Source organism: Solanum pennellii, chromosome 12, assembly GCF_001406875.1.
Source record: "Solanum pennellii chromosome 12, SPENNV200".
NCBI classification, from domain to species: Eukaryota; Viridiplantae; Streptophyta; class Magnoliopsida; order Solanales; family Solanaceae; genus Solanum; species Solanum pennellii.
Window position 1 is genome coordinate 83,072,250 of NC_028648.1, and position 12,853 is coordinate 83,085,102.

The 12,853-nt window shown below is 32.8% G+C and overlaps 2 protein-coding genes across 3 annotated transcripts; one reads left to right on the forward strand and one right to left on the reverse strand.

The window, feature by feature from the left end:
* The first annotated feature begins 3,075 nt into the window (after positions 1 to 3,075).
* Positions 3,076 to 8,796, forward strand: LOC107007095 (F-box only protein 6). 2 transcript variants are annotated; one of them, XM_015205562.2, is made up of 2 exons: positions 3,076 to 3,396; positions 7,291 to 8,796. In XM_015205562.2, exons 1-2 carry the CDS (start codon positions 3,245 to 3,247, stop codon positions 8,537 to 8,539), a joined length of 1,401 nt encoding a protein of 466 aa, XP_015061048.1. In that variant the 5' UTR covers positions 3,076 to 3,244; the 3' UTR covers positions 8,540 to 8,796. The 2 variants fall into 2 exon arrangements, with proteins under 2 accessions (XP_015061048.1, XP_027769522.1); XM_027913721.1 differs by lacking the exon at positions 3,076 to 3,396 and adding an exon at positions 3,439 to 5,339.
* A 977-nt stretch (positions 8,797 to 9,773) lies between these two features.
* On the reverse strand, positions 9,774 to 12,545 carry LOC107007096 (stress-associated endoplasmic reticulum protein 2-like). The gene is made up of 3 exons (XM_015205563.2): positions 12,388 to 12,545; positions 10,412 to 10,568; positions 9,774 to 10,055 (listed from the first exon to the last, which is right to left on the reverse strand). Exons 1-3 carry the CDS (start codon positions 12,388 to 12,390, stop codon positions 10,009 to 10,011), a joined length of 207 nt encoding a protein of 68 aa, XP_015061049.1. The 5' UTR covers positions 12,391 to 12,545; the 3' UTR covers positions 9,774 to 10,008.
* Positions 12,546 to 12,853: the final 308 nt, after the last annotated feature.

Genomic DNA, 12,853 nt, shown 5'->3' on the forward strand with positions numbered 1-12,853 from the left:
CAACTTTGCACTTTTCTCTCAGAAAGTCACTCAACTTTCAATTTTCCCTCAAAAGTCACTCAACTATGCACTCTTCTCTCAGAAAGTCACTCAACTTTCAATTTTCCCTCAAAAGTCACTCAACTATCTACTCTTTCCTCAGAAAGTCACTCAACTATCCACTCTTTCCTCAGAAAGTCACTCAATCTATTAAATTATTTTTAATTAAAATTTATTGATATTAATTATTTATATAACAAACCAAAAATTTTAAAAAATAAATTAAATCATTTAGTGATCCACCCACCTAATCCGACCCATTAAAAAATATGATATGACCCATTTTATTTTATCTTTAATCCTAAATTAATCCCTCTCTTTAACCTTGAATTAGGATTAATTTAGGATTAAAGATAAAATAAAATGGGTCATATCATATTTTTTAATGGGTCGGGTTAGGTGGGTGGATCACTAAATGATTTAATTTATTTTTTAAAATTTTTGGTTTGTTATATAAATAATTAATATCAATAAATTTTAATTAAAAATAATTTAATAGATTGAGTGACTTTCTGAGGAAAGAGTGGATAGTTGAGTGACTTTCTGAGGAAAGAGTGGATAGTTGAGTGACTCTTGAGGGAAAATTGAAAGTTGAGTGATTTTCTGAGAGAAGAGTGCATAGTTGAGTGACTTTTGAGGGAAAATTGAAAGTTGAGTGACTTTCTGAGAGAATAGTGCAAAGTTGAGTGACCATCTGAGGTATTAACTCATTGAAATCCTTTACGACGTAAACTTGAACACAGTATTCTACTTCCCTTTGTACTATAATTGTGTTTTTCAAATGTTAATTTGACAAGTCAAATTAGATGTTAAAAATTTAAATTTATTTTAAAATTATACAAATAATATTATAAGTTACAATCTTTTATATATCATGAATATAATAAAATAATATATTGTAAAATCTTAATAAATTTTCTTTTATTTAATTTGAATAAAGAAATTGTAACAAATAAAAAAGAACAGAAAGATGGAGTACTAATTTGCATAGGAATTTGAATTGACTGTTATTTTTTCTAATAAAACTGCTTTTTGAAAAATTAAGACAAAAGAGTCATTCTTTGACTTTTGGGGTTTCTTTGAAAATAAATATAAGCATTATTTTGCTTTTTACTCTTCATTTAGTTTTAGAGCAAATATATAAAGTTTAAAGTACATTATTTTACTCTTTTTTTCCCCTATAGTGTGATGTTATAAAATTACAATGAATATTATCAATAAAATTAAAACAAGGCTGTTTAATGCATCACTAAATAATGTAAAAGAAATATACGTACGTATAGGATTTTATTATAAGTATTAAGGGTAGTTAAAGAAAAGCATTTCATTCTTATGGATCAATTTGTTGTTCCTTAACTCGAGTTCGATGATTACATATAATTTTTTTAATTATAATACATAGAACGCTTAAAATGTCCCTTAAGTATTTGAATTTATACACAATTACCTTACATTTATTTTTCGATTTTAAAATAGCCCTGCCATCCATCTTTTGACTCAAAAATACTCTTGATAGTAAACCTTTCACTTATATTTGCGCTCAATTTTAATAGATCGCTTAAAGTAAAATTATTAAATATTTATTTATTAAATTTCTTAATGTGATTGGTACAAATTTAAACTCTTCTCAAATAAATAATAAAACTCATATTTTTAAAAATTTGTTCTTTTTTATAAAACCACATATGACAAAAATATTGAAAAATTTCAAGATATCTTTCTATTGATTTATTTTTAATCAACCCCAAATTTATTATAACGGAACCCAAGTCATAAATGAGGATCCAACTAAAATCCATACTCACCTCGACTGATTGTCCATCTAGAAAAATTATTAATTTTATTAATATAATATTATCTATCAACTATCTAAATGTCTTGTTCATTTCTCTTTTTTTTTTTTAAAATCTCTTATTTTTAATTAAGATATTCGAGACTCAAACTTAAATTGAACTCACATATTTATATATTCTTTTAATTTGTATTATTTCTATGGTGGGATGAGGCTGGAGATAAAGAGGAATACTTTTTTTTACTTTTTTATTTTAAATTTTTGATACACACAAAAGAAAAATGCAATATTCGTACATATTTACTTAATCAAATCATCTTTTATTGAGTTGTTAAAAAGATGATGAACGAGATAAGAAGTTGGGGTTCGGAGGGGGGGGGGAGGGTGTAGAGAGTAGATGTTTAACCTCTTTTTTAATTTTATTTTACTATGAAATTCAAAATAAAATTAATCATGCGAGTTTATATATGAAGTAATTTCAAATTATTTTAATGGAAAAGAGCCTAAAATGCTCTTAAACAATGATATTTGGTACAATATTTCCCTTTATCCACCTTATGAATATGATTCGTCAGACATAAGAGTATCTTTGAGCCAAAAGGTAGATGACAAGAGTATTTTAAAGATTAAAGATGGGAAAGTAATTTTGTACCTATTCAAATACTTGATGGATATTTCAGACCCTTCTTCAAATTATAATATATCAACAAGTTAACTAGAAAGATAAAATCAATTAATCAATATAAAAGTAATAGATTAAGATTACAGAGTAGAAATAGCTAATGGTAACCCAAATCCTATTAAGATCTAAACTCATGATTTTTGAAATATTTAATTAAGGGGAAAAAAGATAAATATATTTCAAACTATCGTCAATGGTATATAGATATGCTTCGTTATATTTTTGGAGATATTGATGTCCTAACCGTCCAAAAATTAGAGCATATATGTCATTCACTCTAAAAAAAGACTAAATAGGGACACATGACTAAATCTTATCCGTCAATTTGATATTTAATAAAAATCAAATCTGTGAATAAAATTATAACACGTGTATCTCCGTTATTAGTATGAATGGTGTACTCTTAACTTTTAGACAACAGAAGCATTATTGTCTCAAAAATATGACAGAAGATAATTTTCTATTGTTCAAGAATATTTTTATCCTTTAGAGATATAGAGAAGGGTTATATTGGTAAAAATGTTGTGAATAAAGATTATATATATGATTATAAAGGGGGAAAAGTTGCGTACACGGTCAATACTACTCATGATCAAAGGGACCTATGTGATGTGTAAATAAAGGAGTGGGTAATAAGTATCACACGAACAAACAAACCCCTCAAAGGGATTTTTCCTTTGAGAAGAAGAAGAAGAAGAAGAAGAATGTAATAGGGCCTGACCCAGAAGGGCATGGAAGTGTTGGCCATGCTGAGGCAACTCATTGGACAAGTTAAACAACTCTTAGAACTTCAATCTTCATCTCCATCTTCATCATCGCTTCTTGCTGATCCTCCTAACATCTCTTTTCATCTTCAAACGCCACCACTTGTACACCTACCAAGGTTTTTTTCTAGTTCTTTTCTTATTTACCCAAATGGGTTTTCTCCTGATTTTGGGTCTATTTTGTTCGATATGAAATTTTCTACTTTCTGAAATGTGCTTTTTTTGTGTAAAGTTTTTAACTTTATGATTATTCTGAGGGTTTGGGTGTATTTGTTCTTTGTGGGTGTGTTGCATTTTCTCCCTGGATCGAATTGGGGAATTGTATTGTTTTTGTTTTTTATGTTCACTAGGTGTTTCTTAGCACTATCTTAACCATCAAATTTGTAAAGTTTAGGTCTTGCATTTCTATAGTCAATGAAATTATCTCATACTTCTTGTTTATATTCCAAGGGCTAATATATTCTGATCACCTGTAATCATGATACCCAAGTCTATTGGTGCAGTTTGTGCATTCACTTACTAGGATAATTTTAGGATCATTCCCAATGCTAGAGCTTAAACTCGATCTCGTATTTTCTTGTTTGTAGAGTGATCATGTCAAAAGTTGTTGTTCCCAATCCAATAATGGTAAATGTGTTGTTCCAAACGATTAATATGTTGCTTCATTTGTAATGTTGTGCTCTGTATTGTATAGGATAAATATTTAATGACATTTTTCCTGATGGATGTATGAGTTTTCGAGAAGGATTCTATGAAATCCAGCCAGACTTAACTTTTTGTATTGAAACAACTGGTAGATAGGTAGCCACTGGGGGTGAAGCGATGGTCTCTTACACAAAGCTAGTTGGTATCTCAAATGTTAGCAGTTGGAAACAATATAGATTAGCAAAGGAACTTGGTTCAAGTGTCCTTTAGAGATTGTTTGCGCAGTCCACACCAGAGAAAGAACATTTATATTGTAGTGTTTTTGAACTGCACAAACCCCATCTCTTTGTTTTGCAGCGTGACAAGTTTGAGAACTACTTTCCTGGGTTTCAATATCTTGCTAAGAAAGAGTCTTTGCAATCTAGCCAAAGATATTTATGTGTACTTTCTTCGAGCCTATCATTTGGTGAGAACGAAATAAATTTTAACACCTTCTAGGATGCTAATGTAGGAATGAGATATAAGTTCCTCTATGAGGATTTTTTTTTTGCTATTTTATAATTATGATCACTAAAACCTGTTTGGTTGTGTAAATCCTTTCATATGTGGAACACTATATGGATCTATTTAATTTCTCTTGTGTTTTTAAAATGACATAATGTGTCAGAGAGTTCCCTATTTACATGCTGAATCGCCTGTTAAAGACCATATCTCAAACAAATGTACCCTGGTGTATTAAAATTATCAAAAGGTACTTTTAACAACTTACTTTCTCTCTATTTTAAAGTCATTTATGGTTCTACCATTTGAGATTTTTGCATTCTCATTGCAAAGTAGTCTTATGGGAATACACAGAAGTCAAAACTTTTAAACAAAGCACATGGAGTCTAAAGTTGTACTCAATAAAACGGTGATGATTAGTAGGATTGAAGTTGAAAATTCATTTTTCAACTAAAAGTAGAAACTTTACCCTCTTAAAATTATTGGAGCTTATATCTGGCTGATACTTGTCTTGTTGGTTGGAGATGGTTGCCTGCTTTTGTGGCGTTAACACTATATTAAGGTTTCCAGCATCTCTACTTTTATTTTTGTCATTTATAAAAGTGGTGTCCGGTCCAGTTTAAGCACACCTCAGCTATTCCATCAGGCCCTTCTTCCTCTCTCAAGCACAGGTACTGGATTACTCTTTCCACCAAACCTTAGTGTCTTTATATCTACCAGGATTTAGACCGGCGCCTCTCATGGTTTTCACACACACCCTAGGGTGCAGGTTTCTAGCATCTTCGTGACTGAATTCTCTGCATTTTAACATTTTTTTCTTCTCCTATTAGTAAACATCAGCAGGTGTGGTCTAGAATAACCAGAAATGAAGGTGCATAGAGTTTGCAGATGCATCTGTTAGCTACGTTGTGCTTTGGTGAGTGAATTAGGTGGAATAATCACATGTTAAGACTAGTAGTTATGTTCCCTGTTGCGTAGAAGAGTCATTAGGGAAATGCTGCTTTCAGTAGTATGTTTATTTCTGTATGATTTAATTTCCAAGTTACTAGTTCTGCTAACTCTTACTCTCAAGAGTAAATGCTTTTTTGGCACATTGTTCTCTAGAGCCATTAAAGCTGAGGACATTGGTTACTCAGGTCTGGTTAAAATGAAGACTCTATATTAATTTGTGTTGCAGTCAAACTGACAGTAAAGGTGAAACATGAGTAAAACAGATCAATTTCATGTGAAAGTTCTCCATGTTCAATGTTCTCTTAGACTTGATGGATATCTTATAAGTTAGATAAGCTTGTAATAATACTATAATAGAACATAGTAAGTTAAGCAAGTTTGCAAAATAAAACCTTCTCACTAGCTTTACAAAGGTTAGTTTAGGCGCATCACCTATATTTACCTAATCTGGAATCTTCTCAATTACCTGTGCATTTTGAATTGGGCTGATGAAGTGCTACAATACCCGTCAGTTGTCACAGGTCATTTTGCCGGGTTCCTTTGACATGATTCCTCACAAGCGCCCATACTTTATGTGTTCACTTGTATCAAGTTTGGCTAAGGTCTATTCAGTAGGAGGATCATCCACCCAATTTAAAGCTTTTTTTTTCAACATATTACTTTATGAATGAATAATTAGGAGTAGGTAGGCATGGAAGTCAGGCTTGAAACACGAAGCATCCCCAAGAGCGACAAATTTAAGTATTTTGGGTTGATAAACTATAATCTAGGGAAGTGGAGACATCGACGATGATATCACTCATTGTATTGGTGTGGTGGATGAAGTGGAGGCTCGCCACTAAAGTCTTGTGTGATAAAAAGATACCACCGGAACTCAAAGAGAAGTTCTATAGAGTGGTAGTCAGACCGACTTTGTTGTATTGAGCGGAGCGTCGACTTGTCAAAAACTCCTATGTACGGAAGATGCATATGTGGTAGATGAAGATGTTGAGGTGGATGTGTGGTCACACTAGGATCAATAAGATTAGATATGAGTATATTCGTAATAAGGTGGGAATGGTCTCTGTTGTGGACAAGATGAAGGAAGTGAGACTGAGATGATTGGATATGTGAAGAGATGTGTAGATGCACCGGCGAGAAGGTACATGAGTTTGGTTATATACAGGGTATGAGGAGAGGCAAAGGTAGGCTAAAGACGAATTGGAGAGAGGTGATAAGATAAGATATGACCCAACTTCAGGTTACCGAGGACATGACCTTAGATAGGAAGGCGTGGCGGAGACATATTAGGGTAAAAGGTTAGTAGGTAGTGTAGTGTTTTTTTGATGAAGTAGTAGGTAGTGTATTCTTGTCTTGCTTGTGGTGGTTGGCGTTTGTCATTGTCATTGTACTAGTTGTAATGTTGTAGTTCTTGTTTTTAATAATTCTCGGTGTTAAATAATGTTTATAATAATCTATCCTAGTATGTTGTTTAGTGTTTTTCCATTATCACACTATTTTGTTGTTACTTGCTCTATTCTTTTTATTGTCTCCTTTTTACCTGGATTTGCTGCCGTTGAGATGAAGGTCTCTCGCAAATGGCCTTTCTACTTCAACAAGGTAGTGGTAAGGTCGGTGTATATTCTACTTTCACCCAGGCACTGTTTGTGGGATTTCACTGGGTGTGTTGTTGTTGTATGAATGAATAATGATAAAATTACACGTTAAAGCAAAAAAAATGAAAAAAACTAGGTATTTAAATCCACGGTTATCCCCGAATTTTTAATTACCTTGAAGGTTAACTTGCAGGGGTGTTCAGTCCTTTTTCAGTTTCTCATATAAGATATTGGTTTCATGATTCACTGCATAATGCAATTTTTGAAACCTTTTAGCTTTGGCAAAAAATATGTAAATTAACCAGTTTTGCATTTGTGCAGATGTTATTTTCTGAATCTTGATGAAAATTCTGCCGAAGACAGTTGCTACAATATCATCATGACTGCTGGAAAATCTGAAAATCTCAAGATGTTGGAACCAGGAAAGCCTCCACCAAAAAAGAAAGCCCGGAAGGAGAGAAATCAGGGAAAAGTGACTGGAACTTCATGCTCCATCGAGAATTTGGATCAGCAAATTTGGAAAGAATTTCCTGAAGACCTATTTGAAGCTGTTGTTGCAAGACTACCAGTTGCCACTTTTTTCCGCTTCAGATTAGTTTGCCGAAAATGGAACTCAATGCTGACGTCCCAAAGTTTTTCTGAACAGTGTGCCCAAGTTCCTCAACCACAACCATGGTTCTACACCATTACTCATGAAAACGTGAATACTGGAGCCATGTATGACCCAACATTGAAGAAATGGCATCATCCTACTATACCTGCACTGCCAACCAAGTTGATAGTCTTGCCAGTTGCTTCTGCAGGAGGTCTTGTCTGTTTCCTTGATATTGGACATAGGAGCTTCTACGTATGCAACCCTCTTACTAGGTCTTTCAAAGAGCTACCAGCCAGATCAGTTAAAGTGTGGTCCCGTGTGGCAGTAGGTATGACATTGTGTGGGAAATCAGCCGGTGAGGGATACAATATCCTTTGGGTTGGTTGCGATGGAGAGTTTGAAGTTTACGACTCCAGAAATAACTCTTGGGCTCGTCCAGGAACCATGACGTCGAATATTAAGCTCCCTCTGGCACTCAACTTCAAGTCGCAGACAGTGTCCATCGGTAGTAAACTTTACTTCATGCGCTCGGACCCTGATGGGATCGTGTCCTATGACATGGTTTCTGGGGTTTGGAAACAGTTCATTATCCCTGCCCCGCTACATTTGAGTGATCATACACTAGCAGAATGTGGGGGGCGCATAATGCTTGTGGGTCTGCTGTCAAAGAATGCAGCCACTTGCGTGTGCATATGGGAGCTGCAAAAGATGACTCTTTTGTGGAAGGAGGTTGACAGAATGCCAAACATATGGTGCTTGGAGTTTTATGGAAAGCACGTTCGAATGACTTGCTTGGGTAACAAAGGTTTGCTCATGCTATCGCTAAGATCAAGACAAATGAACCGTCTAGTTACATATGATTTCTCAAGCAGAGAATGGATGAAGGTCCCTGGTTGCGTTTTGCCACGTGGGAAAAAGAGGCAATGGATCGCATGTGGGACTGCTTTTCATCCCTGTCTAACAGCTGTGGCTTGATTTGGACTGCCCAGTAAAGTTGTAGTCCCAGCAGGGCACTGTACTAGCTTTTCCAGTTATCATTTGCAGCCCAGTCTACTGTGCTGATATAAGAAGAAAAACGATGTGTGAATTTATTACCACTCTCTCTTGTATAAACATGTACTACTAGTTTTTGAGCTTTTGATTCATGAGGAGACTAATCTACAATGCTCTACCTACTATTTAACATTCAGCCAGCTTTAAAAACTTTCAAGGGAGTTTATTGGGTTCTATTATGGAGCATGTGTCTTTTTATAATTTACTTCAATCAATCCACCTTTTTTACATAATTTCAGTACTAGGAGAGACAAAAATAGAACTCAACCCCTTCAATCTGTCCAATATGTTAAAGTTAGACCCGTTTATTCATGTAGTAGTTCAATTCGTTTCAGTTCAATCTATTTTAATTCATTACGAATTGAATTCAATTTGACTTATGATATATATTTTGTCAAACATATTTATTTGATATATGCTATATATTATCATGATAAAGAAAACAATTTTTTTAATTAAATATTAGAATTTTATAATAAAAGAACAAATAGACAATATAGCCTTTTTTTTTTGCTGCATACATATTATACTTTTGTGTTTCTAATAAAAGAGGCTTATATGCCTCAATTTTTTATTTTGTTTTTAAAAGGTTGAATTATAAGAGTGAGCATTTCAGCTCAAGTCATTGACAATAACTTGTTAATTTATTATCTCAACCCAATTTAACATACTTAAATCCAACTCAATCCATTCATTTGACACTAATGACATTTTACTATGCGTGAGTTATTACATTGGGCTCTAGTGCTGCAATTATACGAGAAACTACGTATATTGCACAAGTCTTCAAAATGACGAGCCGATTCAACTCCAATCCTCTAATATTATTCCCAAAATATATGTATGCTTTTCTCATATTGATAGCTGACACTCCAAAATGTACAAGTTCATGTACAAAATTGCTATTCTCTAGGTACCAATAATCAACTCCAGTTAGACAAGTCACCAATGATCTTTTCCTTCTTTTTTTGTTTCCATTTACGTTAATTAATATACATAATTGAAATATCCCCAAGTAAAACTTATTTAAGTAGTTAAGTAGCTTTGCCACAAGCTAATACACTATTGATCCTCTTAGAATTAATTTTTTTTCCTAAAATAATTAGATATGTGCAGCAGTTCGTTCCAAATATCTTCCCATTTGATGACACAGTTCTTCCAGTAAAAAGGATTTTATAAAATGTTTAAACCAGAAATATAAAGGAATACTCCAAAAATGGGTAGGAACAATGACGGAGAACACAAACATAACCACATGATGAGACGAGAAAATTTATATTTTGAGTCTCACAAATTAAAAAACACATTCCTACAAAAGTTTTTTTAGCTAAACTTTGAGGAAAACAAAACTACAGCAACGCAGGCGCCACTACTTGTATAACTTTGCAAGATTAAGCCATACCCCCGCTGGTTGCTGTCCTTATTATCTGGAACAAAGCTGCAAGCGGAGAACAAAGAATTATTTCAACCAAAAATAGCAAAAACAGTAAAGCAAAGAAATATTCATGTGGAACCTCACATAACATGAAAAAATTGTGTAAAGGAATGAGAAAAGAAAACAATAATCTCTCAAGGATCAACACAAAAAGTTATTTCCCGAAAGAAGAAAGCTAGGTTATCTAATGCACTGCTAGCAGCTGACATACATTGTTAAATATTTATGCATATAACCTGGTTAAGATTCTATAATGGTAGGAATATATATTGATAACGAGAGTTTAGATACTTCTAGTTTAATGCCTCGGATATCAAGAGGCAAAAAATTGGAGACAAAAAGATGTACAAAGATCTTACATGAGCCAATGACAACAAAGACGAAGAATCCAAGCAAGATAGGGCCAACTGGATACTGGCTTCCCTTCTTTGCAGTAGTTTCAGGAACAGCTCCTCGCTTGGTAATATTTTTCTCAAACCTCTCCACCTTCCTATCAGCAAGACGCCTTGATGTAGTCTGGTCAAATGCAACAAAAAAGAATGATTCACAACAAACAACATCATATACATCCATATTGCAAATATGCAATAGTTTAGATTACCCCATTGGTTTAGCAGAGGGGAACCTTTCTTTAGCTGTAAAATAGCTATGACAACCCATTCTAGTCCTAAATCAATGTCGTCTATTGCAACTTCATTTAGCGTTTTATATACTCCCAATGCTTAGTTAACTATCCAAATAACCTGGATGCTAATAGACTAAACCACCATTGTGTACGCCTCTTTCTGATAAATTAAGGGAATCCTTGCTAAAAGCAGGAACTGTTACTTTATTGGAATTACTGCAAAAGAATATATAATGTTGCCCACTGGGAGAAGTTCTCCCCAAATAATCCAAAATCAAAAACACTTCTGATCCTATGCAAAATCTAAAAGTAAATTGGAAAATCTAAGCACTAATTGTCTTTTAGTCTACAGGTATACCTGATTCCAAAGTTAACCAATTAAATTAGATGACAAGAAGAAAAATTATCCTTATCAATTGATCATTGGATATTGTCCAAAAAGATCATTGGATATTGTCCAAAAAGATGATTGATTTACTGTGCATTTATATTTCCATCACAATTACTGATTTAAGATAAGAGATGAACAAGCATACTCCATGTTGAATAAGGATGAACATGATAATTTAAAGGTGAAATGGAATTCACACTGAATAATCCAAAAGAATTCCAAAGAAACTACATGTAAATGTAGAGTTTATTAAACAAGACCTGGGCATTGTTTGTTTTCATTAGGATTGGTTCTTAGGAATCTGAATATACGTATGAATATTAAAATGATGTGCATTAAGATTAACAACATCCAAATCAAAATACTATGAATATCATGAAGTCTCTAGATGACTAAGATAACATGTTTTCAATATCTAAATGTGCATAATTTATCCATTTGAACATAAAACAAAATTAAAATTAAAATAATATTAAACATTATATTCATAAGATATTATAAAAAATCTTATATCAGAAAAATAGAATGAAATATTTCATTTTTTTTTTTGAATGAATGTTTCATATTTGAACAAATATTTTGAGAAATCTGAATCAATATAAAATTAATGTAACAAGATGAAAACTGGTTTTTCTTGAAGAATTGTTGCATTTGCTTTAATTTTACCTTAAAGAAAATTGAAATTGCATATGCATTCATCCTTCTGAAATACTTTATTTGATAACTGTAAACATACAGATTAAGAATTTAAATTTTATAAGGGCTAAATGTTTGAATTTTTTTTTGCAGAGAGAAGAAACGTAGCCGTGAAAGTTAGGGAAAAAATATTTTACGAGTTGAACAATGTTAAGACTCTATTACAAATCTAATTCATTCAGATCTATTAGCAGCTTTAAACGGAACAAAACAAATCCAATTACTGGACTAGATCTGAATATTTATGATTCAAACTAAGACCTAAATGATTATTTTTAAGAATTTTACCGAAACGAACATCAATTCGTATCTGGATCAGAGCAATTAAACAAATAAAAAATTATTATAAGGTTAAGAAATCAACAGATCAATCCTGCGAATGACAAAAATTAATCAAAATAATGAGATAGGAACATCAACCGTTAATGCAATTTTAATAAAAAAAAAACAGTTATCCGTGGCCAATTACCTATTAAAACTTACAAAAATAAGAAAAAATATCCAAATATAATGATAAATCATCAGAACAATCACACGATCATAGATCTGGATAATTATGAATCCGAGCAATAAGCCAGAAGCAAAATTAATCAATAAAAAACAAAGCAGAAGAGAGATTTTACCATTTTTAAAGGAAAATGTGGTGGCCGCCGATATATGAGAACAGAAAAATTGCAGAGAGAATTATATTTTAGCTAAAAGTTGTTCCTCCTTCTCTTTGCCCCAATTTTATTTTGTCTTATTGATTGAATTTCAACTGTTTTTGAAAGATTTATAGGTGGCGAAGATATCGAGGACGAGAGGCACAAGAAAAACGCGTCACACTCCTTCCATTGATTGGACAAGGGGTGTTTAATCACGTCGCTATGCTTAGCTGTCAGCAAATCATTGGCTAAATTTTAACACGTCAGAATTTATTGGGCTTTTGGGCCTATGTACCTCAACCAGTATACAGACTACAGCCCAGCCCATGATATTATGTTATGACAAGTTCCTAATATATACAAAAAGGGCAAATACCTAATTAGAGATAACAAAAGGTAAATTACGAAAAATTTTATCAGTTTATGAGTTAATTACTTAGAGATT